This window comes from Aspergillus brunneoviolaceus (assembly GCF_003184695.1).
Source record: "Aspergillus brunneoviolaceus CBS 621.78 unplaced genomic scaffold BO95scaffold_24, whole genome shotgun sequence".
NCBI classification, from domain to species: domain Eukaryota; kingdom Fungi; phylum Ascomycota; class Eurotiomycetes; order Eurotiales; family Aspergillaceae; genus Aspergillus; species Aspergillus brunneoviolaceus.
The window spans coordinates 247,869-275,625 of NW_020290754.1; the positions used below are offsets into that span (position 1 = coordinate 247,869).

Sequence of the window (27,757 nt, forward strand, 5' to 3'; positions counted from 1 at the left end):
AGTAGGAGAACAGTTGCAAGAAGACTTGTGATGGTAAAAATACAAGTTAAGGTCACAGCGCGCGAACGATCTCGAGGGGCTTGATAAATGTGGATGAGGAACCAGGCTACCAATACCGCAAGGACTATCGCAATGGCATATATGACCCAAATGAGGGATGTTTGTAGAGAAGCCATTTGGTATAGTTCAGTAGCTCACATGAAATGTATGCGGATTATGAGACAATCGAAGTGAAGAAGTCAACACATCCAGCAACGCCCGTTCTACTTACAGTACCATTGAACTGAATGTGAGCGTAGGCCAAGCGTCCCCGTAATTCAGCGAAAAAAGCCGGGTTGGTTAGTTAGTAAAGCTATAACTTGACTAGGCCCGTTCAGTGGCGTCTTACATCATCTGATAGGACTGTCACGTGAATTATCGCTCTGTTTGATCCGAGCCTAGTGTTTTTGTTGAAGTTCCGGACGTACCTTTCGACTCACGCCAGTTTTCATTGTATGCCCTTTGTTGTGCCACAGACCTGTTCTTCGCCCCTTAACCTGCCTCGCCTTTGATATCAGGCAATGTTGAGGAAACGGCAAGGCAGTTAAAGCAGCCGGGTGGCTGGCCAGACCATTTATACTAAAAAGACGACCGCAGATCTCGCTCAACATTGCAGATGCAGTGCTATTCCGAATTGCTGGCCCCCACTGGGGTCACTCATGCATTGGCACTACCTTTCCTGACTGAATCATCTACCAATCTCGTTGTCGTGAAGACCTCTTTACTCCAAATCTTTTCTTTGCAAAGGAACCCTTGTGGTCTACAACGAGTGGATGGGCAGCTCAGTGAACAAACAACGAAACTGGTCCTGGAGAAGGAGTACCCCTTAGCTGGCACAGCAACCAACCTGTGCCGGGTCAAAACTTTGAATTCAAGAAGCGGGGGAGAGGCCATTCTCATCTCGTTTCGCAATGCCAAACTCAGCTTGATTGAATGGGATCCGGAACGCCGTGGTATCTCAACAATCTCGATTCATTATTATGAGCGGGATGACTTGACCCGTAGTCCCTGGGTCCCTGACTTGAGCAGTTGTGGCAGCATTCTTAGTGTGGACCCAAGCAGTAGATGTGCGATATTCAACTTCGGGATCCGGAATTTCGCCATCATTCCTTTTCATCAGCCAGGGGATGACTTGGTGATGGATGATTATGACTCAGACTTAGAAGGACAGAATGCAGGAAGCCACAGCTCTGGGGATAACGATCGTGAAAAGGCCAATCCGGCCACAATATATCAAACCCCGTATGCTCCATCCTTCGTCTTACCATTGAGTGCACTGGACCCAACAATTCTGCACCCAATAAGTTTCGCATTTCTATATGAATATAGGGAACCGACTTTTGGAATACTGTACTCGCAGGTTGCGACGTCTAGCGCACTCCTACAAGAAAGAAAAGACATTGTCTTCTATTCCGTGTTTACTCTCGATCTGGAACAGCGAGCATCCACCACCCTGCTTTCAGTATCTAGGTTGCCCAGCGATCTCTTTAAAGTGGTAGCACTCCCACCTCCTGTTGGCGGCGCTTTGTTGATTGGGTCCAATGAGCTGGTGCATGTTGATCAGGCCGGTAAGACCAACGCGGTCGGAGTCAACGAGTTTTCCAGACTGGTCTCGGCATTTTCTATGTCGGATCACTCAGACCTGGCTCTGCGTCTAGAAAACTGCGTTCTTGAGACTTTGGACGACGGCAGTGGTGATTTGCTGCTGGTGTTATCGACAGGAGACTTCGCGATTGTGAAATTTAGGCTCGATGGCAGGTCAGTCTCTGGAATTTCAGTACACCCCTTATCCAGTCACGCCGGGGTTGATTCTATGAAATCAGCTGCTTCCTCCTCAGCGTCTATTGGCGAAAGTAGGGTTTTCTTAGGCAGCGAAGGTTCGGACTCTATCCTTTTAGGTTACTCCTTCGCATCCTCGAGCTCGAAAAAGCTTCGGCCATTGTCGAAAGCTATGGATGATTCTGTGGACATGGACGATGACCAGAATGAAAACGATGTTTACGAAGACGATTTATATGCCACATCACCAGATTTGGCTCCGACTGGTGGTTCCACAAAGCTTGAACATACTTCTGGTATACGTTACTTTCGCGTCCTCGACAGACTCATCAACATCGCCCCTGTGAGGGACATTGTCCTAGGCAGGCGCTCCGTGGTTGCGGAAATGGAATATAATCATTCCGAACATGAATCTGCTAGGTTGGAACTAGTGGCAGCTCAGGGCTCTGATAGTGGCGGTGGTTTGATAGCACTGAGTCGCGAACTTGATCCTGATGTGATACACTCCGTTGAAGTTGAGGCTGCGGAATGTCTCTGGACAGCTTTTGTAATTAAAGGCACAAAGGCGGCAACCGGCATTTCGGACGACTGTCGATCTCAATCACGCCATTTTGTCATCGCTTCTCGCACGAAAAGCGTCGATAAAGAAGAGTCTCTTGTTTACTTGGAAGATTCCGGTGTCTTGAAACCCTTCAAAGCCACTGAGTTCAATCCAAATGAAGATGTGACCATTGAAATCAACACCTTGATGGGTAACAAGCGGGTAGTTCAAGTTCTGAAAAATGAAGTTCGAACTTACGATAGCGGTAAGCCCCCGGCCCGATCTAGTGCTGGAATAGTTGCGCTGATGAGACATAGATTTGGGTTTAACCCAAATATATCCCATCTGGGATGATGACACCAATGATGAACGGATGGCTATTAGTGCCAGCTTTGCAGACCCCTGCCTTGCAATTCTTCGGGATGACTCAACCTTATTGTTTCTTCAATCCGACGAAAGTGGGGATCTTGACGAAGTCGTCCTACATGAGCAATTCGCAGTAAAAAAATGGATCTCCTGTAGTCTGTACTACGATAAGACTGGCACATTCTCTGCTGTCGACTCAGCTTTCAAAGAACCGGGCGTTCTCTATTTATTCCTCCTGGACCAGGATTACAAACTCTATGTAGGTACACCGTGTGTATTCAAATTTCTTGAGCTGGTTGGCTGGCTGTATACACCACCGATCGTTTGCTTACCTGATGTTCAGATGTACCGCCTTCCCGATCAAATCCTGGTGACTATTATTGAGGGAGTTGCCGGGCTGCCACCAATCTTGTCCTCCGAAGCCCCAAAGCGATCTGGGGCACGAGAGTCATTGACCGAGGCTATTGTTACCGACCTTGGGGATTCCTCTAGCGCCTCGCCATACTTGATTGTATGCTCAAGTGTTTCCGTGTACACTACACTTGATCTCCCATGCTGACGCGTTCTTATCATTAGTTGCGGTGCCAGAACGACGGCATTAACATATATAAACCATTTTTCGTCTCCACGGGTGCCGGAGATGGAAAACCCAGCCTGCGATTCTCGAAGGAGGTCAACACAGTTCTTCCGAAGGTACCTTCTCGTGGGGGCGTAGAATCGGCTGACAAAGGTCAATGTAAAGCCCAACCATTGCGTATCCTTCCCGACTTGTTCGGGCTTGCCACCGTCTTCATGCCCGGGGCTTCGGCTGGTTTCATCGTGCGGACATCTACCAGCTCGCCGCATTTTGTACGCTTACGAGGGGATTATCCACGAAGCGTGAGCATTCTTAACCCTCTGGCGTCGATTAGCCGTTTCGCCTATCTAGAATTGAATGTAAGTCTCAGAACCCAGACTTTGACCAGGTGCAACTCTTTCTACCCGAAAGGTGATAAGCTGACCCGCTGAAGGGCACCATTCGTCTGTGTCAATTGCCCCGTGGCATGCTGTTTGATCACAAATGGCCTTTGCGGAAGGTACCATTGGGTGAACAAGTTGATCACTTAGCCTACTCGTCCTCGTCAGGAATTTATGTACTGGGGACTTGCCAAAAGACAGATTTCAAACTGCCCGAAGACGACGAACTGCATCCCGAGTGGCGCACCGAAGGTTCGTTGTCTTTGCGTGTTTTCAGAATACATGCTAAATGCCATCAGTTGTTTCATTCCTGCCTGAAGCGCATAGAAGCTCTCTGAAAATAGTTAGCCCGAAGACATGGTCTATTCTTGACAGGTGAGAGGAAGCAATGGAAGGTCTATTCGGTTACGAGAAGTACTGACATTTCCTTGTAAATCCCAAGTTATTCTTTGGATGCTAGTGAGTATGTGATGGCCATGAAAAATATCAGTCTCGAAATTTCGGAAAACACCCGAGAACGCAGAGAGATGATAGTTGTCGGGACGGCGATTGCGCGCGGTGAAGATATACCCTCGCGAGGTTGCATATATGTCTTCGAGGTGATCAAGGTGGTTCCGGACCCCGATAATCCCTCATTGGACCGCAAATTGAAACTCATCGGCAAAGAATTGGTAAAGGGTGCTGTAACTGCACTGTCTGAAATTGGCGGTCAGGGTTTCATTATTGTCTCCCAAGGGCAGAAATGCATGGTCAGAGGTCTCAAAGAGGACGGCAGCCTTCTTCCAGTGGCATTTATGGATATGCAATGCTATGTCAGTGTTGTGAAAGAGCTGAAAGGCACTGGCATGTGCATTCTGGGAGACGCCACGAGAGGGCTGTGGTTCGCTGGCTATTCGGTACGTTTCTTCATGCCTAAACATACCGCCGCCGATCTGACAACTGATGTGTTTCCAGGAGGAGCCGTATAAGTTAAGTCTGTTCGCCAAAGACCTGGACTATTTGGAGGTGGTAGCCGCAGACTTCCTTCCTGATGGCAGAAGGCTGTTCCTCGTCGTGGCTGATAGCGACTGCAACATTCACATATTACAATATGACCCCGAAGGTAGGCAACACTGTGGTTGGCGTTCATGGGGAGAACTTTGACTGACTCAGAAGCAGACCCCAAGTCCTCCAATGGGGACAGACTACTCAGTCGTAGTAAATTCCATACGGGCAACTTTGCCTCTACGCTAACACTGCTTCCACGTACGATGGTTTCGTCAGAATCGCTACTTTCTCAACAGGATGACATGGACCTGGATCGCCAAGCACCGCTCTACCAGTCTCTCATGACCTCACAAAACGGATCTATCGGCCTCATAACTTGCATTCCAGAAGAGGCATACCGTCGACTGTCCGCTCTGCAGTCCCAATTGACTAACATTCTTGAGCATCCTTGCGGATTGAACCCTCGCGCTTTCCGCGCCGTTGAGAGTGACGGTACTGCGGGAAGGGGGATGCTGGACGGCACTTTGTTAAACCAATGGCTCAATCTCAGTACACAGCGCAAAACGGAGATAGCAAGCCGCGTTGGGGCAAACGAATGGGAGATCAAGGCGGATTTGGAAAGCATAGGGGGCGATGGACTTGGATATCTCTGATGCGGTTGTATTTTCGGGTGTCTCATGCAAGCACATTAAGTTGACGCGGACTTGCAAGCACTACGTCGGTCTTATTTCCAAAGAGCCGACTGTTTCTTGGCCCACAACGATGTGATGTATGTGCAGCAGCTCCGCTCACTTTTCAGTACCGCAAGCCTAGAAACCTATGTCCGCTGCACGCAGTGTATGGCAGATTCACGACTCACTACATTCCTAGTCCTTTGCATCCATCTCGCAAGCAAATGAGACTTAGCTGGCTTCCTGAATCAGTAACCGGACACTTTATCAAGCTGCTTTACAACACCCAACCCGCAAGATAACAAGTTTATGCAAGGACGACGTGGAGTCAAATATACGACCGGTAAATGCGGTCTATGAATTAACGATTCATAGTGACAAAAGTAGTGCGGTAAGCAGGCAGGTAATAAGCCTGGCACCCGAGCATCTGCAAGATAGATAGGCAAGAAAGAACAAAAATGAAAGGCCGAAAGGAAACGAAAAAGAACTTATAGTCAACAAGAACACCAATCAAGAACCCCCAAACGCCATGATGAAAACATCGAACAAGCAGAAACTCCAGCATGCCCTAGCATGCGCCAGTCCGTCCCCGTTTGATCCGGGAGTTAATTTCCATAACCGTACACCCCTATATATGTTCCTGAGAAATCTATGTGTCAGTCGGGTTCCAAGAGAGAAGTCATCCGAACAGGTTGCATATTGTCGGCGACAAGCCTGATAAAGTAGGGAAAATTGGAAGATCAAACACAGCATCCCAAGACGATGAAGCACGATGGTGGATAAGGTTTCCATACAAGTGAGGGGGCATATCGCAACCCATTCTCTGCTGCTTTGGGAGGGGGAACTTTTGCTCCCAGTCTATATTTTCGAGTGCAGTGCTATCGCTCATGGACTAGATCCATCTAGAAGACGTCTTCTGCAGCAAAATATCGCTTGCTTCTTCCTCGCGCAGCCACAAATTTGACCTCCGGCAGATTGGTGTGATGCACTACATGCGGTCGGTAAACAGCATCAACAGGCGCCTGCCAATCATCCAGCCCCAACGGAAAGTACTCGTACAACAAATCAGCACTTTCATTGGGGAAGGGAAGCGTAGACGCAAATGATTGCTGCATGTTCGTACTACCCAGTAGGGGCAGCGACGAAGAGGCAGATCGAGATGGCGCTTGGGGCGGGCCATGGGAGAGTTTCCGCATTTTTGCTGGGGGTGCAGTGCCGTCTATATTGGAATCCCTATGCGATACGTCATTGCTGTACGATGCAGCTGCTCTGGCTGAATCATGAATGTTGACGCTTTCTCCGCTCTCGTCCTCGTCGAAAAGGGACAAGTTCATGGGAGCCGGAATGCTATTGTGAAGCCGCTGTGTATCCGTAGGCCGCGGGAAATCTGGACTCGATTGAGCATATACAGACGAATGAGGCAATGGTGCGGAAGCTGTTGTTCCCCCAACGGCAGGCGAGATCTGTGCCCAGTCGGCGGTAGCCGGTGGAGGAGGAGCTATACTGCCTTGAGAGACTGCGGTCTCAGGTGAGCTACTTTTCACCGTCGCCTTGGCTTTAGCCGGTGTTAGGTTAGAAGACGGGGCAGATTCACTGGTCGGTGTTCGGTTCACCGCAGTGGATTGGTTATTCTTTCGTGAAGCAGCAGCGCTGCCGCTCAGAGGCAAGTCCTTGCGGGATTGGAAATTGCGTGGGCTACGACCCCGAACAATGACAGGACCTGACTGTACTTCGCAAATGGGAATTCTGGCTCCAGTAGACAAGGTAGCAATGACTTTCAATCGAACGACAAAGTGTTGTTGGAGCTCTTTTCTTCGACCATTATTGGCAGTCGCGACGCGGAATTGTAGTCGCTTCCATGCAATCGGAAAAGTCGCATAGTCGGTATCAAGATCCTGACCAGCCATAATGTCCAACGGGATCGGTGGCGGCTCTTTTTCGACTTTGGGATTAGCGGTGCTTGAGTTGGCACCCATGCCATTCGCTGTGACGCTGCTCTCATCTGTTGATTGATTCTGATTTGCGGCTGGTGTCTTCCAAGGTACCGAGATAATCTTGACCGAGTTACCTTCGACCGACTCGGTAGCTGAAACAGTCAATTCTTGGGCAAGAATAGGTATTCGGTCGCCTTGCTCCGTCATAATATATCTCAAGCTTCGTGGCAGGGTCACTGAGCCGGTGATTTGAAAGAGATTTCGCCGATAGCAGGTCAGCTCCGCGCCTTGCTGGGGTAAAGCATTCTCTGTGGGCGAGGTAGTCCAGGGCGACTCGGCGAGGAAGAACATGCCATGCAGTTGGGCTGCAAGAGAAACCGAGGTGCGCCGCAGTGAGTAGTCAAGCAATGTAAAACTGTAGGCCGGAAGTGAAAAGCTTAAGAGCTTGTTGTTGTGGTCGATTGAAGAGTCTGGAGGTTGCTCTGGAGGAGCAGGGTCAAAGGTTGGCACTATATCTGTGAAGGGGTCCTGGTAGTCTGACGGAAAGCGTTTCAGGCTTGTGGGGGGTACACCATGTTGAGTAAAGGTAATGTCGTCGCCGCTAGCCCGGGACAATGATTAGCCACGGCAAGATCGCAGATCGGGCAGGAATTACCACTCTCAAGGGCCCTATATAATACTTACCTAACGAAGGGCTCCGACTCGAAAGCTGATCGCTGGTCATGCATGTCCATACCAGGCATAGAATGGAGGTAGTCGGACCCCTGGAGATTGCTCAAGGAAAGCGGGCTGGCCAAATAGGGCATAGACATAGTGTCAAAGCCCTCCATGTTGAAGGATTGGCCCTTCGGGGCTCGAACCTCTCAAAAGACCAAACGCAGAAGAGTGACCAACCGCGGGACTGGAAGCAAAGTGTCAATGAGGGCGACCTAGGGAGGAGAGGGTGAGGGAGAGTGAGGCGGCAGGAAGAGCGAAAGGAAGAGCAGGAGAAACAGGACAAAAAGCTAGGTCGGGAAGCGGCAGAAGAGAAGAGGATGTGAGAGGGCAAAAAGTTGAGTGAAGTTGAAGGACGGAGGACGAAAGGTGAAGGGTGAAGGGTGAAGAAGGGTGTGGCAGGTAAGCAGGTGGAAAGCCAGATCGATTCCGGCGGGAGGGGTGTTGCGCTACGAGCGCGGCCGCAGAAGGAAGCCAAAGACGGGGTTCATGAGGGAAGGACAGACCGATATGATTGATGTGAATCAATGGATGAATGGATGAATGGATGAGTAGATGGATGAGTGTGAAGCCAAAGAAGCAAATGGGTGGAGTAAGGTAAATTGGTTTGGGGGGGGGCGGGGGGGTGAACAATGGTTTAGAAAGCCGGTTGCAGTGATGGTTCCGCAATCGTTCCCTTTTGGATTGTTGTGGATAGATATGAGAAGGATGAATACCCAGTACCTAGTAACGTTAAGGTGCGGCACACACGTGCGCGTGCGGAGAGAGGGAGGAAGGGAGGAAGGAAGGGAGGGGAGGAGGCCCGGGGGATGCAGTGGAAATCAGCAGTAGGCCAAGGAGACAAGCAAACCGGACAAAACAGAGAGTACATACTGTGTACAATGGAAATGGAAAATGGAAAAGAAAATTGTTAACCTATCGACATCGAACCCAACCAAAACAGAGAGACCAGCAGAAACTATGTGTAGATGCTAGAAGCTCAGCTTTGCAGAAGGAATAGGTGAAGTGAATAGGTAGTGCACTATAGTAACTTAGTGTAGTAGTAGTAGTAGTAGAAGTTGTTGTTGTTGTCGTAGTCGTAATAGTAAATTAGGGAAGTATTAAGCTGAGAGAAAGAGACCAGAAAAGAACGAGACAAGCACGAGCAAGCAAGAGACTCCAGATTCCGAGAGCAGGGTGGATCAGATTTCCCCGAAGCCAGGAAGCCAAGCAAATCAAAAGGGCCATCGGGACCGGAGACGGGGGAGGGGGGAGGGGGAGGGGAAGGGGGCGCACGGAGACTGGATCGAGCTATGAGGGGAGCGAAGAGAAAAGAGGAGAGAGTTAAGTACCCAGTACTAGTTGGTTTACGGAGTCCAGTACGGAGCAACCTTAGTTATGAATCCAATTTAATCACTCCACAACTCAATTGAGTTGACAAGTATACAGTCGTTTGTAGATACTGACTATAGATACTATAGATTCTATATTAACATACCATTCGTTGCCTCGTAGATAGACTGGCTCTAATTGACTTCCAGTCAGTCAGTACTCAGTACTCCGTAGACTGCAGGTGGGTGGGTGGGACAGACAAACAAGACTAATCCACATTCAGATAGACAGACCCTCGCTCTGCCCCCGGGCACGAGTGGGTTAATATGAATGAGTACATACTAGGTACAGTACTCCGTAGTAACCCACGTACTCATCTAACAAGAACAAACTGAAAACTGAAAACTGAAAAGAAAGAAAAAATACTGAAGACAGATGGACAAATCAAGGAGTTGAACAGATTCTCGAGTACGGACTCAAGTAGTACTAGTTATAACTTAGTTATTACTGTGTAAGCCTCTCTTAGCGCCTCGGTCTCATTCTATTCGCGGTTGTGCCTGAGTAGGGGCGGTCATTTAGAGATACGCATGTAGGTGTACATGCACCTACAATGCAGTACGCATAGTGGTGAAAGAAGAAGGAACAAGTGAGGAAGAAGAATGCGAATGCATGTAGTCGTAGTCTAGGTGGCCGGAGACGGTGATGGTGCTAAAAGTGTAAAGTAACTTACCAGAGTAGTGGGGATCACTTTTTTAATTAAAGTTTACGGTCGGTCAGCTTGCCTGGTGGAGCCGAACTGACCGGAACTGCCCGCCAACTGGTGAGAGCTTGCTTCTAATGCTCGATTCCCTTCAATTCCCAGTTGCGAGTCTCCCCTGAAATGACTGTGATGTCCTTTGCTGTTTCCGGAACTCCACCCACCACTCCAGGCTCAATCAACCATGTCCTTTGTTGTGGCCAGGGCAGGAAGAGTTTGGATATTTCTTAGATCACTGAAGTACTCATGGAGATACTGTGCGAATATACCCATCACCGTACTCGGGTGTATATATAATATACGAGTAACTTAGTTGTGGACGTAGAGACTGGCCCTACCAGTCTAGCATCGGCTCCGAAGACTGAAGCAGGCCTAGAGCTAGCTGCATGTCTCACATATGATGCTGTCCGCAAAAAGATGACTGGCCGAACATTGTGCGACTAGGCCGCTAACCCAGTCAACCATGTTGGGGCGCCGGCATCCGAAAACAGTTTATCAGACTCTTAGTCGAATGCAGATATGCCCCCGTTGGATCGGAACGCTTGCATCGCCGGCGGCACGTCTCTTCTGTCGCTATGATGACATTAACCCCCCTTTCCCCCCCCCCCCCAAAAAAAACAGAGAAAGAAGGTAAAAACAAAAAGGGAAGAAAGAAAGATAGCTAGAAGCTCGTTATGGGTCCCGAATTCAACTCAGAATTGCTTTGTCCGATGTATTGACTGATATTTACAGCGGGTGGATCATCATGCAAAGGTGAGAAGACTATATACAGACCTCGGGAGCTATCACACAGAGTTTAAAGCTGAGGCTGCTCAGAAAGCACTATCTACGAGGAAGGTGCCATGGTCCATGTCGCGGCATCGCAATTGATTTCTTCAAAGCTATGCAGGGCACTGAAGCCCATGCCGGAAAGGCAGTCAAGATTGCTGTCACCATCAACCTGTAGCAAAAATCGTCAATAACGCCCTTATGCAAACCGCTTCACATTTGGAAAGAATGACTCACGCAATCCATTATCACGGCCTCAGCACCTTGTTTGCGGATTTGCTTGATGCCTAGTAAGATCAGGCCCTGCATGACTGTAGCGTACTCGCCGACCGATGGAGATATGACGGGAGACGAGATACCTCCGGCGGCAATTTGAAGCGATCTCAGAACCGGCATGTGCTCCGCTAAAGCTGCTCGTCCATTGTAGACGACTACGCTGCCCAAAATAGCACCATTACCGGGGCGGGTCGCCCGGATGATCCCACAGTGCGGGGATCCTCTCAAAGCCACTTTGTAGATATCTAGAACCCCTTGCCTGGAGTTCGTTTTAATATGGTCCAGAATCGAATCTGCATAGTCCCAGCCATAAACAAGATCATAGGCCACGTCCGCATGCTGGATGCCGTGAACCAAGCTGTCCGTTGGCGTCCAAGAAGACAAATTGCGCAGGACCGCGCTACAGACAGGCCGTGAAAGGGCCGTATTCCACCCCAAGTTCGCAAACCATTGGCGCAGCCTCTTGCGGTCCACCGGGTTTGCTGATGGGATACCCAGATAAATCCCCGGAAGGCGAGAGCCCAGCTGAAACCGTCTCATGCCCTTCCTGTGCAGAAGAGTTCGGATGGCACGATTGTGGAGAGAATTCCCTATAGATAGTTTCCGTCTTGCGGGATGGACGATCAAGGACCCAATGACGCCAGTGCCCGTGGATCGAAAGTAATACGTGGAACAGAATCCGTATAAAGCCTGAGTACTGCTGTTGCGAACCACAAAGTGTGCCTCATCGATCTCTTCTTTGCGGAGCAGAAAGCTGGTAGATGTTACACCTAGCAACTCCGGACGTTGTCCTTGCACACAATCATCTCGGACAGCATTCAGTAGGGAGTCTAAGGCATGCGCATCCCTATCCTCGTTCCAGCTCTCTACCAGCCAGTGTTGCCTCGCCTGGTGAAGCTTTTGACTGCGACTTATAGAACCCGGGAGTGACCCCACGGCGGTCAACTCTCCGTAAAGTACTTTGACCAAGGCCTCCAAGGCCGCTTCGGTGAAGTCATAAGTGCAAAGATAGGTTCCAATGGACAAGTCCATTGCAAAGTCATAAGGCGAGCTTGCTGCGACCACGATTAATGGTTTCTCGCGAGGTTCGCCTGATGGAGTGAATTTGGATCTACAGATCATAGACACGTGCCTAGTAAAACCATGTTGATACAAGTTTCGGTTGGCGTCGGCGGTGACGACGATGACCGCGCTAGCCCGATCAATGAGGTCCTCATGAATCGGACGTACACCGTTGGCCGTGTAGGATGTATGCAAAACACGACCACCGCGATGTCGGGAAAGGGACCTCCCAAGCTCTTTGAAGACACTTTCGCCACTCAAAACAGATGCTGTTCGATCCCACGCAACCGGGTCAAGAGATACGTTCAAATGCTCGTTCACGGAGCGCGATACAGCCGAAGCGGGCAGCGGCTTTACCAATGGTGTCAAGAGGAGCAACTCCTCGTTTTGCTCGAGAATATTGGTCAAGGGTAGTAAGTTCTGCTTGTCTCGGACAACTGAGATAGAACTGTTGTATGCTCGTGTGGAGAGACTCGTGTGGGACGGTTGCATTTGGGTGAGTAAAGTAAGACCAGGCGGGCTGAGGGCTTGCTCCCAAGACGTGCATTTGGCTTTCAAGCTCAACACTCTGCGGAGCGACTGCTCGATGCGTCCGCGCCCGATTATACCATTCTCCACACCTAGCTTCAAGCCACTGATGGCCTCTTGTTGAACCTGGAATGAGCGACAAAGAAGGATGATATCGCACCCGGCATTTTTGGCCATCACTGTCCCTCCACCGACGCCGATATTGTGGGTCAGGGCCTCCATCTCTAGGCACTCAGAAACGACCACACCTTTGAACTGAAGGTCTTTCCGAAGCAGATCATCAACCACTTGCTCACTAAGACAGGCGTGCATCACATTGACTCCAGCCGATGACATTGAAACACCCCCTACCATCATCGAGTCTAAACCATGAAGGATTGCATTGCGAAATGGTACCAATGCGGTCAGACTAAGCTGCTCTAGGGACTCAGTAATGATTGGTACATCCGTCTGAGACCCGAGAAACTCCAAGTTACCATAGGAGGGGAAATGCTTGCCGCACGTCACGAGGCCTGCCTTCTGATAGCCTTTCATGAATTCGACGCCGTATTGTGATACTTCTTGTGGGTCGTCTCCTGTGGTGCGGACGCCTAAGGGTTGGTTGCGCACATTGGTGAGCACGTCGAGAACAGGACCCAAGATCCAGTTGACTCCTACGGCTTTGAGCTCTTGTGCCGTCGCCATCGCAACTTCATAGGCTAGGCTCTTGGACCCTGTCGCAGCGATACCCATCGCACTTGGGTATTGCCGGATGTAGATATCATCGTACAGGCTGTTTACTCCGCCATTTTCCTGATCCAGGGCGATTAGCAAAGGCACCGGATGGCCAGCATCCCGAGCGATTGTCTGCAGCTCAAGGACCAACCGTGTTGCATCTACTGCAGCTAGACGTATATCAGTGCGTATGTCTAAAGACGGGATTGGGAGGCCGAGGGAAAGAAGCCATCAGTGAAGGCCACAATGAAGACAGTGTAGAGGGGATGGGGCGTATGAGTACATTTGAGATTTTTTGCACAGAGCAGAACCGAACCGAGGTGGTAGTTCTCGATGAGTGAGCGAATCTGAGGACTGACCGATGTTCCATCGAAGCCCATCATGAAAAGTTGCCCCATCTGCCTGTCCAAGCGCCATTATGGATGACGCAACTGTCAGCAGTGAACTGCTTACCCACCTACTAAATGACTCGAGGAAGACTCTGCTATAAGAGGCGCATTCCTCGTCTGAAAACACACATGGAGAGACAGGAAGGCAAATCCAAGGGTCAAAGCAATGCAGCAGCAGTATCAGAGAAAATGGTGAGGGGCATTCGAGAGGAGCAAAATATGCCAAGACCAAGGTTAAAACCTACCTGTCTAGATCCTCCCAGCCAGGCGGCAGCATCTCTTTGGGGGCCATGAGGGCCCGGTGTGGAAGAACTATTCCAAACCAATAATGCCGGTGCGAAGATGGGTGTGCAGTGAAACAAATGATGATGAGCTGCAGACGTCAACGGATGCTTTGGAAAAGGGGTGGGGGAATAGTGCCAGAAACGGTAGTTTAGACAAGCTCCGGATTCCCCAGGCAGAGCCCCAGGCAGGCTGGCAGGCTGGCTTCGCTAATTGGACAAAGCCAGGGGTGTATCGCAAGGGTACCGTAGGAGTGATTGATAATGGCTGGAACCATGAGTGACGAAAACATGAAGCGTGCACGTGTGAGTACCAAGGAAGCAAGCAGTAAAGATGTCAGCCGCTAGTTGAATAGCTAGAGACCAATGGTTGGGAATCATTTATTCATCTATTCCTTCATTTGATTCGCACATGCATTTCATCTATCCAGTCGTTCATTAGTTTATATCAGGGCCGGATCTCCGCGTCGAAACAGCAGCACTTGGTGGGGGGCGATCACAAAATCAGATAAGTGAGAGGCACCATGACTGGGTCTTTGACCGAAACTTCGCAAAGAGGAGAGAGAAAAACTTAGTAATTCTGTAATTTTATTCGGTAACTGAATCAAACAGTGCCGTGCTTGGCACTTGCAGGCAAGGGTCACATGATGCCAGACTATCAGATGAGCACGGGGTGAAGCAAAGAGTAAGTTAACTACTACTGTACTGTACTGTACTGTATGTATCTCTGTGTTATCTTCTGTAACGCATACATTCTACTGCACTATACGGGAGTATACAATACAATACATATTCTGTATTTTACAGTTTTGTTATTGTTACAGTACATTTCAAAGGCAGTATTGAAACTGTCCGTTACCGAACAGGCCCGCGTACTCCATCTCCCTCCTTCCTGCCATCGAGGGGTTGCATGGCTGGAATGGATCAGTGGAATGAAACACTTCCATCTCTTTCAATTTTTAGGTTTGGCCTGCTGCCATCATGGATGACCGAATGCAACCGCAGCCTCTTGACAGCGTGGCGATTGATTAGCTAAAATTACTTTTTCTACTTTCTTTTCTTTTCTTTCTTTTCATCCAAAGGTCAAGTCACGTCTCCTTCAACTTTATGTAAGCAACATAGTTATCAAACTAAAGTTCACTACCTATAGATGATGATGGTGGATCACCGGTGGACCTTCGCTCCCATGCCACCTTTGTCTGTAACAGTATCTACCATGCTCAGCCCAGAGTTTCCGACAATGCTATTTGTAACAAAGGCTTTCTTTCTTGTGCACTGCTCGTCGTTCCCTCACATACTAATTTATAGCAACTGTGACAATCGGGGCACATGCAGCTGTAATCTCTCCGTGGTATGACCACTGCGTCATCGATAGCTCCACGCCTCTAGCGCACATGCTTTCATATGACTGCTGGACCTACAGTAGATGGTGATTAGGATAAATCAGTAGGTATGTAGGCTGGCATCATCCTTAAAGCCGAGCCGGAATTGCTTCGATGGACGTCACCTACAAAAACGTCCAGATCGAAGTAACATCATTCTGTCGCACCCCCTTTCGTTCCCCATAAATTGAAACTGTTACAGAGCCGTGGTTTGGCAGAAAGCTAGTGGCCACGCTTCTGTCTTCTGTCAAGCACTTACAAAGTGCTACAATTCCTTTCATTCTCTTCCCCAGCCAGGAGCTAGAACTCTACACATTTGTACCCAGGATCGCTACCCCCAGCTTCTGTTTCGCCCTCCATTCCCATCCTCTTCTGTTTCAATACATCTTCCAGTGCTATATACCAGATTCTACTTGTCTGCTAGCTGGAATCACATTTGGCAAGCGTGACTCACTCATACCCATTGGTATTTTCCTTCCCCGGCAGTGGCCAAGTCGCTCCCCGCATAACGGAATATTTTCCACAATGTAAGGTGCTACATATCCTCCAAACCTGGATCAAGACTGACTCCACTTCGAAATAGGCGAGTTATCATCCGCAACACTGCTCTGGAGGCTTCGGAATACATTGCCGATTATATCATCAGTATGTAGATGAACCCCCGGCCCCAGTGTGAGGCCTGAAAAGTTGATCGTGTTGGGCCGTGGCCTGCATTCGTACTCTTACGTGGATCACATCTAATCTTCAGGCAGGCCGCATCCAGAAGTTTCGACCAACTGAAAGCCAGCCATTTGTACTCGGCTTGCCAACCGGAAGTAGCCCGGAGATCATCTACAAGACTCTGGTAAACCGGCACAGGAAGGGCGAGATATCCTTTAAGAATGTTGTGACTTTCAACATGGTACGTATATTCCTCTCTTCCGCGAAGTTGCATGGCTTTGTTGACCGAAGCAGGACGAGTATGTCGGATTGCCTCGGGATCATCCAGAATCATACCACAGCTTCATGTATAAGCATTTTTTCTCCCATGTGGACATCCCGCCCCAGAATGTTAACATTCTTGACGGTAACGCTCCGGATCTCGCGGTCGAGTGTGCTTCCTTCGAAGCCAGAATCGCTCGGTACGGCGGCATCGAACTCTTCCTAGGTGGTGTGGGTCCCGATGGTCATATCGCCTTCAACGAGCCAGGCTCATCATTGAGCAGTCGTACGCGGGTTAAAACTCTGGCATATGACACGATCTTAGCCAATTCGCGATTTTTCGACAATGATGTAGATCAGGTACCCCGGCATGCATTGACAGTTGGCATTCAGACCATTATGGAGGCACGGGAGGTGGTGATAGTTGCTACCGGTGCTCACAAGGCTCTCGCAGTGGAGAAGGGCCTTGAAGGGGGCGTCAATCACATGTGGACGCTCTCGGCCTTGCAGTTGCACCCACACCCACTCATTGTCTGCGATCGGGATGCGACTCTGGAGCTGAAGGTTAAAACAGTGCGTTATTTTGAGTCTATCGAACAAGCCGGTACAGACGCGCGCACTCAAGGCCCGCCTCTTACTTATCGACCTCGGATGTACGTTCCCGGCCCGGTTGGGCTGGGCAAGACTCACCAGGAACTTACCCCCCAAAGTACACCACAAAAGGTCCCGAAGGATTTGAGAATCAATACGGAATTGAGTCGCTCCATGGAAGACGATGAATTAACACCTGACAGTATGTCCTCACGAATGGTTGACTCGGCGATAGGCGGGCTGGATTCAGCATTGAAGGGCGATTTGTTTATGGACCGCATGGGAGCTAGGGTTCTTTCACACTGATTGCATGTCTTAAGGATATAACAGAATTCGGATTGGCGTTAATCACAGAAGAGCCGCTGAAGGTAAAGGGAAATGTAATCTGACCGCGGAAGACTGAATCGACTTGTTTGCTTGGCTTGATTACGCAGTTGACTTTGGCATGATTTTCTCAAGTTTGAAACTCCTCGGAAACGCCATCTTCGCAGAAGAGCTGAGATGGAAGATTACTTAGCCGGGGATTAGGGATTGTCTGTGCTCTAACTCATTAGACAAGAAGCATATAACAGCGCCACCTGCAAGCGGTTGTGATTTGAACTTGGGCGGCAAAGGAATCGCGCTGAAACTCAAAAGGCTAGCTTTGGATTACAGAGTGTGATAGGTTGACGATTGTTAGCCGATGGGATGTGCTGAGCGCGACCTCGGACAATACTACTTTCTCTTCATACGGACCAATTTGCTCGAGTCGACGAATAGTTGATCCCAACAGCACTATACGAAGTTCCTGCACTAGACCCACCAAACACCAGCTACTCAGTATAACGACCACTTGGAGTGGAAAAGTAATCATCCACTTACTAGCAGCCCATAAATGGCTTGTACGTAATTCACTGTGCATTCTAGGAATTAATATATACAAATTTTAAGATGTCACAATTACAGCTTGGCGAAGACAGTGGCTACCGCTCCATTCATATCAACGAGGGTGCTCTTATTCTTTACCCATGCCTCAATACCCTTGCGTCCGTTCTCAACTCCGACCCCGCTCTTCTTCCAGCCACCAACGGCCATCTCAGCAGGGCTCTCACCCCAGCTATTGATCCAGGTAATTCCCGCCTGTAGCTGGTCAATAACGCGATGGGCCATATTGAGATCCTTGGTAAAGACTCCCGCAGCTAGGCCGAGCTCAGTGGTATTCGCTCGCCTGACCGCCTCTTCCACCGTCTCATAGGATAGAATAGACATCACAGGGCCGAATATTTCCTCTTGAACAATGCGCATGTCATCTGTGCAGTCAGTGAAGACCGTCGGGCGCACCCAAAATCCTGATTCCAACTCCTTCGGAACACTTGGCTTGCCCAAACCGCCGTAAAGTAGAGTAGCATTGTCTGTTTCGATACCGTGGCGGATGTAAGAGTGTACCTTCTCGAGGTGTAAAGCCGAGCTCAAGGGACCGAGGTTGGTTGAGTCATCAAATAAAGGCCCAGGACGGATGTACTGCATCTTTTCCAGAAGGCGCCTCTCAAACGTGGTCTTCATGCTAGCGGGGATGAAAACCCGAGTACCATTAGTACATACCTGACCGGTACTATAGAAGTTTGCCATCATGGCCCCGTCTACGGCATTCTCGAGCTCCGCGTCCGGCAAGATGATGAGGGGGCTCTTGCCGCCCAATTCCATGGTGACATATTTCATGTTGCCAGCAGCGGATCCAGCCACTTTCATGCCCGTGGATACTTGGCCAGTGAAGGAAACTTTTGCAATCGTAGGATGAGCAGTCAAGTACGCCCCAACGTCGCCGGCACCGTAGACAACATTGAATACGCCGGCGGGTAGACCGGCTTCCGTGTAGATTTCGGCTAAGGTTTGTGCATGCAGCGGCGTAAATTCGCTTGGCTTGTAAACCATAGTATTGCCCGCAGCCAGGCAGGGAGCGGATTTCCATAGCGCACTGCATATAGATTCTTAGCCATCCTTGTCATCCATCAAGCATCTTCCACATTGCAAAGGAGAGGAAGAGAAGGGGGGGGGGGGGGGGAGATTTGAGCGGCCGAGGAGGAAGGCTGACTAACATTTGAATAGGGTAGTTCCAAGCTCCGATGCCCACGCAAACACCCAACGGAGACTTTTTGGTGTACACCCAAGCATCTTCTCTCAACTGTGTGGTCTCTCCATTCAGCCCGCCACCTCCAACCAGATTTGCATAGTACTCGAGTACGTCGGCTCCGGTGACGACGTCGACAGTGCTTGTCTCGGTATATGCCTTGCCTGAGTCAAGAGTTTCAACTCGAGCGATATCGTCGTTGCGCTCGCGGAGCAGGGCGGCGGCTTTCTGGAGAATACGGGCACGTGCAACGGGTGGTGTTTGAGACCATGAGGGGAAGGCCCGGTCGGCGGCAGCGATGGCTGCATCTACATCGGAATGTGAAGCAACCTGGATCTCAGCCAAAGAACTGGCGTTTGAGGGGTTGATAGATTGGAAGGTTTTGCCTGAAGAGGCAGGCTGGGTCTTGCCGTCATAATACAATTCGCGAGTAGAAAAAGGAAGGGAAGACATGGCTCTGATAGGGAATTTGAGCCCTATTGCTCTACTGATGCGAAGAGGGAGAATGGTGTGTAAGGAAAGGAGAAGGCCTTGGGAGGAGGGGAAGAGGAAAGAAGATAAGGATGCCCGTATGATTGTACGGCACTGTTTCCGAAGAGAAAGGACCACAAATCCTATCTGGAGTTGTATGGAAAAAGTAAAAAGTAGATGTAATGAATGAAGTTGCAAGATTGCTCCGAGGCTCATTAGTTCTAGGTAACTAGCCCGGAGCAAGATCAGACGCAAGTGGCGGAGGAACTAAGCCCGAATAGGATCACGATTGGCATGACTCGGGAGGTGTGCAGGCTTCACCGCCAAACCCGGCGGCGGGTGTTTAGGCTTACCTAATACGAACGGCAGCGATCCTCCGGCGGCAGTGTAAGTTAGTGGTGAAACGGCCGTTTCAGCTACGGAGGACGAAGCCCATGCGGACGCGATAGAAAACCTTATCGAACAGCTGGTTACAAGCCATGATGAGGTGAACAGAAATAGAAGAAGATAAGTTCCTTGTACTATGTAGCATTCATCTCAACTTGCATGCCGGTCTATTATCCTCTTGCTCAATCCGGTATGCCTGTGCTGCCGCCTGTTAACTCAACCCTAAGGCCTAAGCAGGCAATGCGATCCCGGAATGCCTTCGGCCCTACATCTCCGATGGAGTTTACCATTGACTAGTGCCCCGTTCGCGGGATCGTGGCGCGGCCTAGTGTCGGGTCTCATGTGGAGTACTGACGTCGTAGGAGATGGGCGGATCGCGGAAGGTCAACGAGGAATTGAGGACCAATGGATTCTATAGGTAAGCACTTATGCATTAATGGTCCATCCTGCTCGATATAGTATATGTAGACGATTGGAGGGATGTTGGAGCCGAAGCTTATCAGTTTACACTGTAGGAGTACAATACTAGTCACTATAGGTACCCATGCAAGGTCAGTAAGATGCCCGGGTCGGAGGGAGAGAGGGATGCCGACTCGGGCTACTAGGTAGTCAATTAGTAAGAATAGGAAGGGATTTCCTTGGCCAGTGAGAATCTGTGTGGGGTGCACATAAGTTGGTATTGTTTTCTACTAATAACTAACTACAGAGTACCGTCTCTGCACAGCAGACTACTTTCCAATGGGCACACTGCCGAGGCTGAGCTAGTGCCCCACTGCGGCGTACTTTCCGCCACACGACTATCATTATTGGATGATCCGGACTCGGTGCCTTATCCTGGGGTGGAGATTTTCTCCCAGTCCAGGAAATTTATGGGAAAAAAGAACAAAAGAAGGAGGGGAAAGAAAAAAAAAGGAAGAAGAAGATGAGGGAAAAAAGGTGTGCGGGAGAACATGGAGTGGAAATGGAGGGAATTGTTGGCAAGTTTTAGGAGTAGAAAACATGGCCTGATAGTTTCGGGGTCTCTACGGACTCGCCGCGTCTCCCTCTCCAATACTCAATTTAAAGACATTTGCTTCCCCTCGTCCCCGCCGTCTTTTCTCTTCTTCCCCTTCCCGCCCGCCCCGTTTCCTCCCTGCCATCATTTTTGTTATCTCTGGTACTTTCTCACGACCCTAATCTCCTGCTTTGGGATTGGATTTGATTTCATCTTGCTCAGCATGGCAACCACAAACGACTTTCCCGCCGGCGATGTCAACAGTTATGACTACATCATCGTGGGAGGTGGTACAGCAGGCTGTGTCATTGCTAGTCGTTTGGCCGAGTATTTGCCTAACAAGCGCATCCTGGTGATTGAGGGTGGTCCCAGTGATTTCATGGATGACCGCGTGCTCAACCTGCGTGAATGGTTAAATCTGTTGGGAGGCGAATTGGACTATGACTACGGTACAACTGAACAACCAATGGGTATGTAGAAATCGACCAGCCCCGGTCCAGTAAAGAAAGAGATCTAGGCCCAATACTTATTGAAGATTCATACAGGCAACAGTCATATCCGTCACTCTCGTGCTAAGGTGCTGGGTGGTTGCTCCAGCCACAATACCTTGATCTCTTTCCGTCCTTTCGAATACGATTGCAAGAGATGGGAACAGGCCGGCTGCACAGGCTGGTCCTTCGAGACCTTCACCCGCGTCCTTGACAATTTGCGCAACACCGTCCAGCCTGTTCACAGCCGTCACCGTAATCAACTGTGCAAGGACTGGGTTCAGGCTTGCTCCAGCGCAATGAACATCCCCATCATCTCTGATTTCAACAAGGAAATCCGCTCCAAGGGTGAATTGACTGAGGGCGTTGGCTTCTTCTCCGTCTCTTACAACCCCGACGATGGCCGCCGTAGCAGCGCCAGTGTCGCTTATATCCACCCCATTCTCCGTGGTGAAGAGAAGCGTCCGAATCTGACCATCTTGACGAACGCCTGGGTGTCACGCGTCAACGTCGAGAGTGACACTGTCACTGGTGTTGATGTCACGCTGCAATCTGGCGCTAAGCACACCCTACGGGCTAAGAAGGAGACGATTCTCTGCGCAGGAGCTGTTGATACTGCTCGCTTGATGTTGCTCTCTGGTCTGGGTCCGCGTGAGCAGCTGAGCTCTCTTGGCATCCAGGTTATTAAGGACATCCCTGGTGTCGGCGAGAATCTCCTGGATCACCCTGAGAGTATAATCATCTGGGAGCTCAACCGTCCTGTGCCTCCCAACCAGACTACCATGGACTCTGATGCCGGGATCTTCCTACGTCGCGAGCTTCCCAATGCACATGGTTTTGATGGTCGCGCCGCCGATATCATGATGCACTGCTACCAGATCCCCTTCTGCTTGAACACCACTCGTTTGGGTTATGACACACCGGTAGATGCGTTCTGCATGACCCCTAACATCCCTCGCCCCCGCTCCCGTGGTCGTCTCTTTTTGACCTCTGCTGATCCCAGCGTCAAGCCCGCCCTGGACTTCCGGTACTTCACCGACCCGGAGGGCTACGATGCTGCCACCATTGTCGCTGGCTTCAAGGCGGCCCGCGAGATCGCTCAGCAGTCGCCCTTCAAGGAGTGGATCAAACGCGAAGTGGCTCCTGGTCCCAAGGTCCAGACGGACGAAGAACTCTCAGAGTATGGCCGTCGCGTAGCGCATACTGTGTACCACCCGGCTGGAACCACCAAAATGGGTAACTTGGCCCGTGACCCTATGGCCGTCGTTGACCCTCAGTTGAAGGTGCGGGGCCTCAAAAATGTACGTATCGCGGACGCGGGTGTCTTCCCAGAGATGCCTACCATCAACCCCATGTTGACCGTGCTGGCCATCGGTGAGCGTGCGGCTGAACTGATCGCGGAAGAGGCCGGCTGGAAACGCGAGCAGCCTCGTCTGTGAACACCTCCTATAGGGGACTCCCCACTCGCCTTTATCCTATTCTTGCTACGAAATGGCACAAACATAAATGAAGGATATCGGCGTTAGAGAGAGTGTATCATGCGTGGTCCCAGCGCGTGAACTTCTTTTGCCTCTGGTCTTGAGACTAGCGATAGGCCGGCTATATACGTTGGGCATTGCCAGTTGCCTGATCTATGATTTACGAATGATGAATCACGGAGAGGATGCGTGCAAGGAACTGGGAAGGGTTTTCTTGATCCCATGATCAAAGGACTGCGCCGCCACTTATTGTACCAACACCTGTCTGTATATTAGCATCGGCGAGTTATCGCGCCGAATTTAGAACCAAAGACATAGATTTCAACGAGTGATAAATATGTTGTTGATATCGACGATGAGGGCTACTTTCTGTTGAGGTCATGGACAGTGCTTGGTATGGGTGTGTTGTCATTGAAACAAGGCGCCTCGTCAAGCAACCGGAAAGGCATGAAGTTGACATTCCCACGACATCACCAAGCATCCTTAACAAGATCCCTTGATTGGGGTGTGAAATCATTCTGCAGCTAATCTGTTTTGGCCGGACAGACAGAAAACTGCCAGCTAACTTAACGTTAACTTATATGGCTTAAGTCAGCATCCGTCAACGTTCGAGACTTGTACTGGCGAGTATGTCTAGTACGGCCAGTACTACAATTACGTACTGTCTCCGATACCTGGGTGTATCAAAAACATGTACAGTAACTTCCAGTACATACAATTACTATGACTAATATTCGGCAACCGGAACAAGCTAGGAATAAACTACAAAGCAGCTAGTTACCATTTGAGTACACTAGCTACCCTACAGCTACGTAATTTACAATACTCCGCACTCCGTACTGCGTCCAGACTTAGCCGAAGTAACTAGTTATCGTCACGAAACCTCCAACAAAAACCAACTTAGAGTAAACCTAGTAGTAACTTAGTTAGCCGACTTACTGTCGGAGTAAGATCGAGCACCTTCTAGTTATCGATCGCCTGACGACTAGGGACGGCACATTATTATTGCCCTTACCACATGTTCAGTACAGTATTATACATTCACTCATTCACTCACCTGGCCCCCAAGCACATAATACGGGGATCACCTTTCTAGACACGACAACACACCTGAGTTGCCCCAGGAGCCAGTGAAACTGGCCTGAAGCTCCGCAGATGATAAGGTAGAATGCAACGGTGGCAGCCGTGGACCCGACTGGGCCCCCCGCATTCGGCTAAGCTTCAGCTGCCCAATGTCACCGTCGCAAATTCAACGATGGGTGGGTTGTTTATCTTCATTCATTCAGACATTGGCTTATCAAGTAATCAGTCACAGGATCCGGATCATGATCAGTTTACCAGAATTTGAGTCCGGTGGTTAGCCAGTAACTAACTTAGGTACCTTTCCTCGACAAAGCCACTCGCAGACCTAACTGAGTACCTCTGCACTGTCATGCATGCGGAGATAAACCCGCTCGCCCCGGACCAACCATCAAGTCAAGTTGGTGGTCCTGGAGCTCGTTACCGTCCGTAGGTCTGCTTGGAATCATCGTTGAATCATTGACAATCTTTGATGTACTTGGGTATTCACTGTTCTTAGCCCGGCAAGTAAGGTAAGCAGGTAGGTAACTTTATTATTTAAATCCTGCCGCGTATCACTATCTAGTGTTTGTATTTGCTTGTATGTACTCTTTTTTCTTTTCCTCCAAGGCTCCAACTCTTCTTCCCCAGGCCTTCTCTCCCCCACCTCCTAGTTACATATAGTAATTACCACTTTTCACCTCGTCTATCTACCTGCCTGTCTGCAGTCGGGTGGATCATCCCATGTGGACGGCGATCGACTCGCAACCCTGCCGCTTCTGATTCGTGGCTGAAGAGACAACTAAACAGGTACCGATGATAAGGTACTACTGAGTACTACTAGTCTACTAGTCTAGCTAGTAGGTACAGTACCCGTGGAGTAGTTACTCATTATCTCCCAGGCTGTCTCGTTATCCTCCATTCATTTGCTCAAAGGTTATCTTGTTGTCGCATCTCAGTCTTTCTTGGTAATTTTTTTTTCCCTCTCCGCTTATCCTAGGGTGGTATCCACCACCTTCATTTACCAAACTCAATCAACATCAGCATCAACATCAACATCAACCACAACTACAATCACAACAATAATCAGCTCACAATTCCCTAACCTCTCGCCTCTCGCCTCTTGCTTCACGCCCCCTCCTCTTCTTCTTTCTTCTCCTCCTCCTCCTCTTCATCTTCCTCAACCTAACAAGATATTTATTTCCTGATTCCCTTCCCACACTTTCTCCACTTCGCCTCTCTGTTACTATCCTTACTGGCAATTCGATAACAGTACGTTCCATCACACCACAATCCGAATCCTTTCTCCCTTCCGAGACTATTTGTTTTCGTGTCCGCCCCCTACATTCTTACCCCGGATCGTCCCCAAAACAATCTCATCCCTTGTCACGCCTTGGTTTGAAAAATATTTCCGTCGCTAGCCTTGTGTGTGTGCGTGTGTCCCCGGAAACCTACATATTTCTATGTTACTGAATTCCCGCCTACCTCTCTCTTTCTTGACTTCAGTGGTCTGGTATCTTTACTTCGTTCGTCGGGTAGTTCTCTCATCCTCCTCCTCCTCTTGTGTCTTCCCGTCCAGTTTTTGACTTCGCCATCCCATCCCCGTTATCTCCTGCGGATTGTATTTTCTTGCTCCGGCACATAACTCAGTCCCGCAATTATCCTTAAGATCTAGACACATACATCACTTGCCGCTATTCCACTTGACTTTGCCAATTCTGGTTCTACTGTACTGTGCAAGATTGGTCGGCTGATTGTGTCTTTGCTCTTACTTAGCGAGTGGCAGAAAAGTCCCCAGTCACTCCTCAAATCGTCTCAAAGGCATCTTGCTGTTCGACCTCGGGGATTTGACAAAAAATGGCTACCTCAACAACTGGCCCGGAGAGCCAGCAGCCCGAAAAGGAGGTGCAGGCTGTCACAATTGACCCTGAGGCCGGCCAAGTCCACCCGCTTACTGGCAAGTCCTGGATGTATAAATCTTTTAAGATTGGTCCATGGACTCTGCCGTACTTTGCCTCGCCTGATGCACAGCTTCTCCTGGTCTCCTTTGTCTGCTTCCTCTGCCCGGGAATGTTCAATGCCGTTAGTGGCCTCGGAGGTGGAGGTCAGCTAGGTTTCAAGGACGTGAACAACGCCAACACCGCCCTTTACAGTACCTTTGGGGTTGTTGGGTTTTTCGCGGGCTCTGTTGCGAACCGCATTGGTCTGCGTTTGACGCTCTCAATTGGTGGTTTTGGTTATTTTCTCTATGTCGCATCGCTACTGTCCTACAACCACAACCAAAACTCTGGCTTTCTGATCTTTGCTGGTGCACTTTTAGGCGCCTGCGCTGGCCTACTGTGGTGCGCCCAGGGTGCCGTCATGATGAGTTATCCGAACGAAAAGGAGAAGGGCAAATTCATCGCCATTTTCTGGGTGATCTTCAATCTTGGCGGCGTCATCGGCAGCTTGGTATGTATCCTTGACCTTGACCTCCCATCCGAAGCTGACGCTTTTGCATTGTAGGTGCCTTTGGGTCAAAACCTGCACTCAGTGGCTGGTCAAGTAAACGATGGGACTTACATTGCATTCATGGTACTCATGGCCTTGGGTTTCGTCCTGGCTTGGGGCCTCGCGGATTCAAAGTATGTCAAGCGCAAAGATGGCTCGCACGTTATCGTCATGAAGAACCCTACCTGGAAATCCGAGTTTATGGGTCTCTATGATACTCTCCGCACCGACTACTATATTCTCCTCCTCTTCCCGATGTTTTTGACAAGTAACTGGTTTACGGCGTACCAGTTCAACAGTGTCAATGGTGCATACTTCACCATCCGTACACGAGCCCTCAACAATCTGCTGTACTGGCTGATGCAAATGCTCGGAGCGTTCGTCTTCGGGCAATTACTGGACTTGAAGTTTCTCTCTCGGCCCACCCGAGCCAGGCTGAATCTTTTCCTTTTGCTGGTTCTCACAATGGGTGTCTGGGGTGGAGGTTATGCATTTCAGAAGACCTACACTCGCGAAACAGTCAAGGCGGATACCGACTGGACCAGTCACGGCTTCGTGGGTCCAATGTTTTTGTACATGTTCTACGGGTTCTATGATGCGGCTTTCCAAACTTGCGCATACTGGTCAGTTTGGCCCCTTGCTCCAAAAACCCCCGTCCTTCGTCACTTAATTTTGGGACGTCAATTGAATTTGGGATGGTAAGAACTGGACTAACTAGGTGAATTGTAGGTTCATGGGTTCTCTGACAAACAACGGCCGCAAGCTGGCCAACTTTGCTGGATTTTACAAGGGCATCCAGTCCGCTGGTGCAGCAGGCATGTGGCGGTAAGTCTCCATCATGCATTCCCCTACTCATAATCAGTCACTAACTGGCTTGATCCACAGGTTGGATGCGGAGAATACTCCCTTCATGACGGAATTCGCTACCTGCTGGGGCCTCCTTGCTGGCAGTATTGTGATTGCCTCCCCTGTAGTATTCCTCAAGATCAAGGAGCACGCGGACATGGAGGCTGATCTACGCTTCTCGGACGAGACCGCTCAAGAAGTGGGAGTATCTGTGCCTTTAGAGGAGCAACAGTCCATTGATAAGAAGGATGAGAAGCGCGTCTCTCTCAGTTAACTCTTCTCCTTGACTTGAACTGCGTGTCCCATGAAAGGACGGCAATCTGGTTACATGACGCGATGCTGCGATGATGAACTGGTCTGGCTCAAGTTATTGGTGCTTCCGACCCCTTGACGCTTTCTTGTTTCCATCTTTTAATCTCTTTAATCTTCATATCTCGTAATTATTTTGCTGATACCAGGGGTAGGAGCC

The 27,757-nt window shown here is 49.8% G+C and overlaps 8 protein-coding genes across 8 annotated transcripts, besides 1 other annotated feature; 4 read left to right on the forward strand and 4 right to left on the reverse strand.

Annotated features, from left to right (window-relative positions):
* Positions 1-176: part of a sequence feature (Protein overlapping with rRNA (BO95DRAFT_441601, RAH46941.1) was converted to a misc_feature.) that runs on past the window's edge.
* A 298-nt stretch (positions 177-474) lies between these two features.
* On the forward strand, positions 475-5,322 carry BO95DRAFT_410981 (cleavage/polyadenylation factor CFT1; the record flags this gene model as incomplete). The annotated part of the gene is made up of 9 exons (XM_025584199.1): positions 475-2,624; positions 2,677-2,984; positions 3,069-3,236; positions 3,302-3,661; positions 3,736-3,934; positions 3,982-4,057; positions 4,125-4,578; positions 4,637-4,784; positions 4,838-5,322. The coding sequence occupies exons 1-9, from the start codon at positions 656-658 to the stop codon at positions 5,320-5,322; spliced, it is 4,167 nt and encodes a 1,388-aa protein (XP_025443463.1). The 5' UTR covers positions 475-655.
* A 751-nt stretch (positions 5,323-6,073) lies between these two features.
* Positions 6,074-8,323, reverse strand: BO95DRAFT_92645 (PhoG like DNA-binding family protein). Its single transcript, XM_025592333.1, has 2 exons — positions 7,959-8,323; positions 6,074-7,875 (listed from the first exon to the last, which is right to left on the reverse strand). The coding sequence occupies exons 1-2, from the start codon at positions 8,102-8,104 to the stop codon at positions 6,243-6,245; spliced, it is 1,779 nt and encodes a 592-aa protein (XP_025443464.1). The 5' UTR covers positions 8,105-8,323; the 3' UTR covers positions 6,074-6,242.
* A 201-nt stretch (positions 8,324-8,524) lies between these two features.
* BO95DRAFT_92694 (uncharacterized protein) lies at positions 8,525-8,968 on the reverse strand. The gene has a single exon (XM_025592334.1). The coding sequence runs from the start codon at positions 8,857-8,859 to the stop codon at positions 8,626-8,628; it is 234 nt and encodes a 77-aa protein (XP_025443465.1). The 5' UTR covers positions 8,860-8,968; the 3' UTR covers positions 8,525-8,625.
* A 1,914-nt stretch (positions 8,969-10,882) lies between these two features.
* On the reverse strand, positions 10,883-13,821 carry BO95DRAFT_430757 (putative beta-N-acetylglucosaminidase; the record flags this gene model as incomplete). Its single annotated transcript, XM_025584976.1, has 3 exons — positions 10,883-10,996; positions 11,062-13,574; positions 13,764-13,821. The coding sequence occupies 3 exons, from the start codon at positions 13,819-13,821 to the stop codon at positions 10,883-10,885; spliced, it is 2,685 nt and encodes an 894-aa protein (XP_025443466.1).
* Positions 13,822-15,260: 1,439 nt separating this feature from the next.
* Positions 15,261-17,274, forward strand: BO95DRAFT_462510 (putative glucosamine-6-phosphate deaminase; the record flags this gene model as incomplete). The annotated part of the gene is made up of 4 exons (XM_025588923.1): positions 15,261-15,271; positions 16,040-16,101; positions 16,209-16,357; positions 16,411-17,274. 4 exons carry the CDS (start codon positions 15,261-15,263, stop codon positions 17,272-17,274), a joined length of 1,086 nt encoding a protein of 361 aa, XP_025443467.1.
* A 570-nt stretch (positions 17,275-17,844) lies between these two features.
* Positions 17,845-19,745, reverse strand: BO95DRAFT_410991 (aldehyde dehydrogenase). The gene is made up of 2 exons (XM_025584200.1): positions 19,044-19,745; positions 17,845-18,922 (listed from the first exon to the last, which is right to left on the reverse strand). The coding sequence occupies exons 1-2, from the start codon at positions 19,526-19,528 to the stop codon at positions 17,908-17,910; spliced, it is 1,500 nt and encodes a 499-aa protein (XP_025443468.1). The 5' UTR covers positions 19,529-19,745; the 3' UTR covers positions 17,845-17,907.
* A 1,405-nt stretch (positions 19,746-21,150) lies between these two features.
* BO95DRAFT_462512 (GMC family oxidoreductase) lies at positions 21,151-22,854 on the forward strand (the record flags this gene model as incomplete). Its single annotated transcript, XM_025588924.1, has 2 exons — positions 21,151-21,397; positions 21,473-22,854. The coding sequence occupies 2 exons, from the start codon at positions 21,151-21,153 to the stop codon at positions 22,852-22,854; spliced, it is 1,629 nt and encodes a 542-aa protein (XP_025443469.1).
* Positions 22,855-25,809: 2,955 nt separating this feature from the next.
* On the forward strand, positions 25,810-27,562 carry BO95DRAFT_430761 (unc-93 family MFS transporter; the record flags this gene model as incomplete). The annotated part of the gene is made up of 4 exons (XM_025584977.1): positions 25,810-26,403; positions 26,458-27,140; positions 27,172-27,267; positions 27,328-27,562. 4 exons carry the CDS (start codon positions 25,810-25,812, stop codon positions 27,560-27,562), a joined length of 1,608 nt encoding a protein of 535 aa, XP_025443470.1.
* Positions 27,563-27,757: the final 195 nt, after the last annotated feature.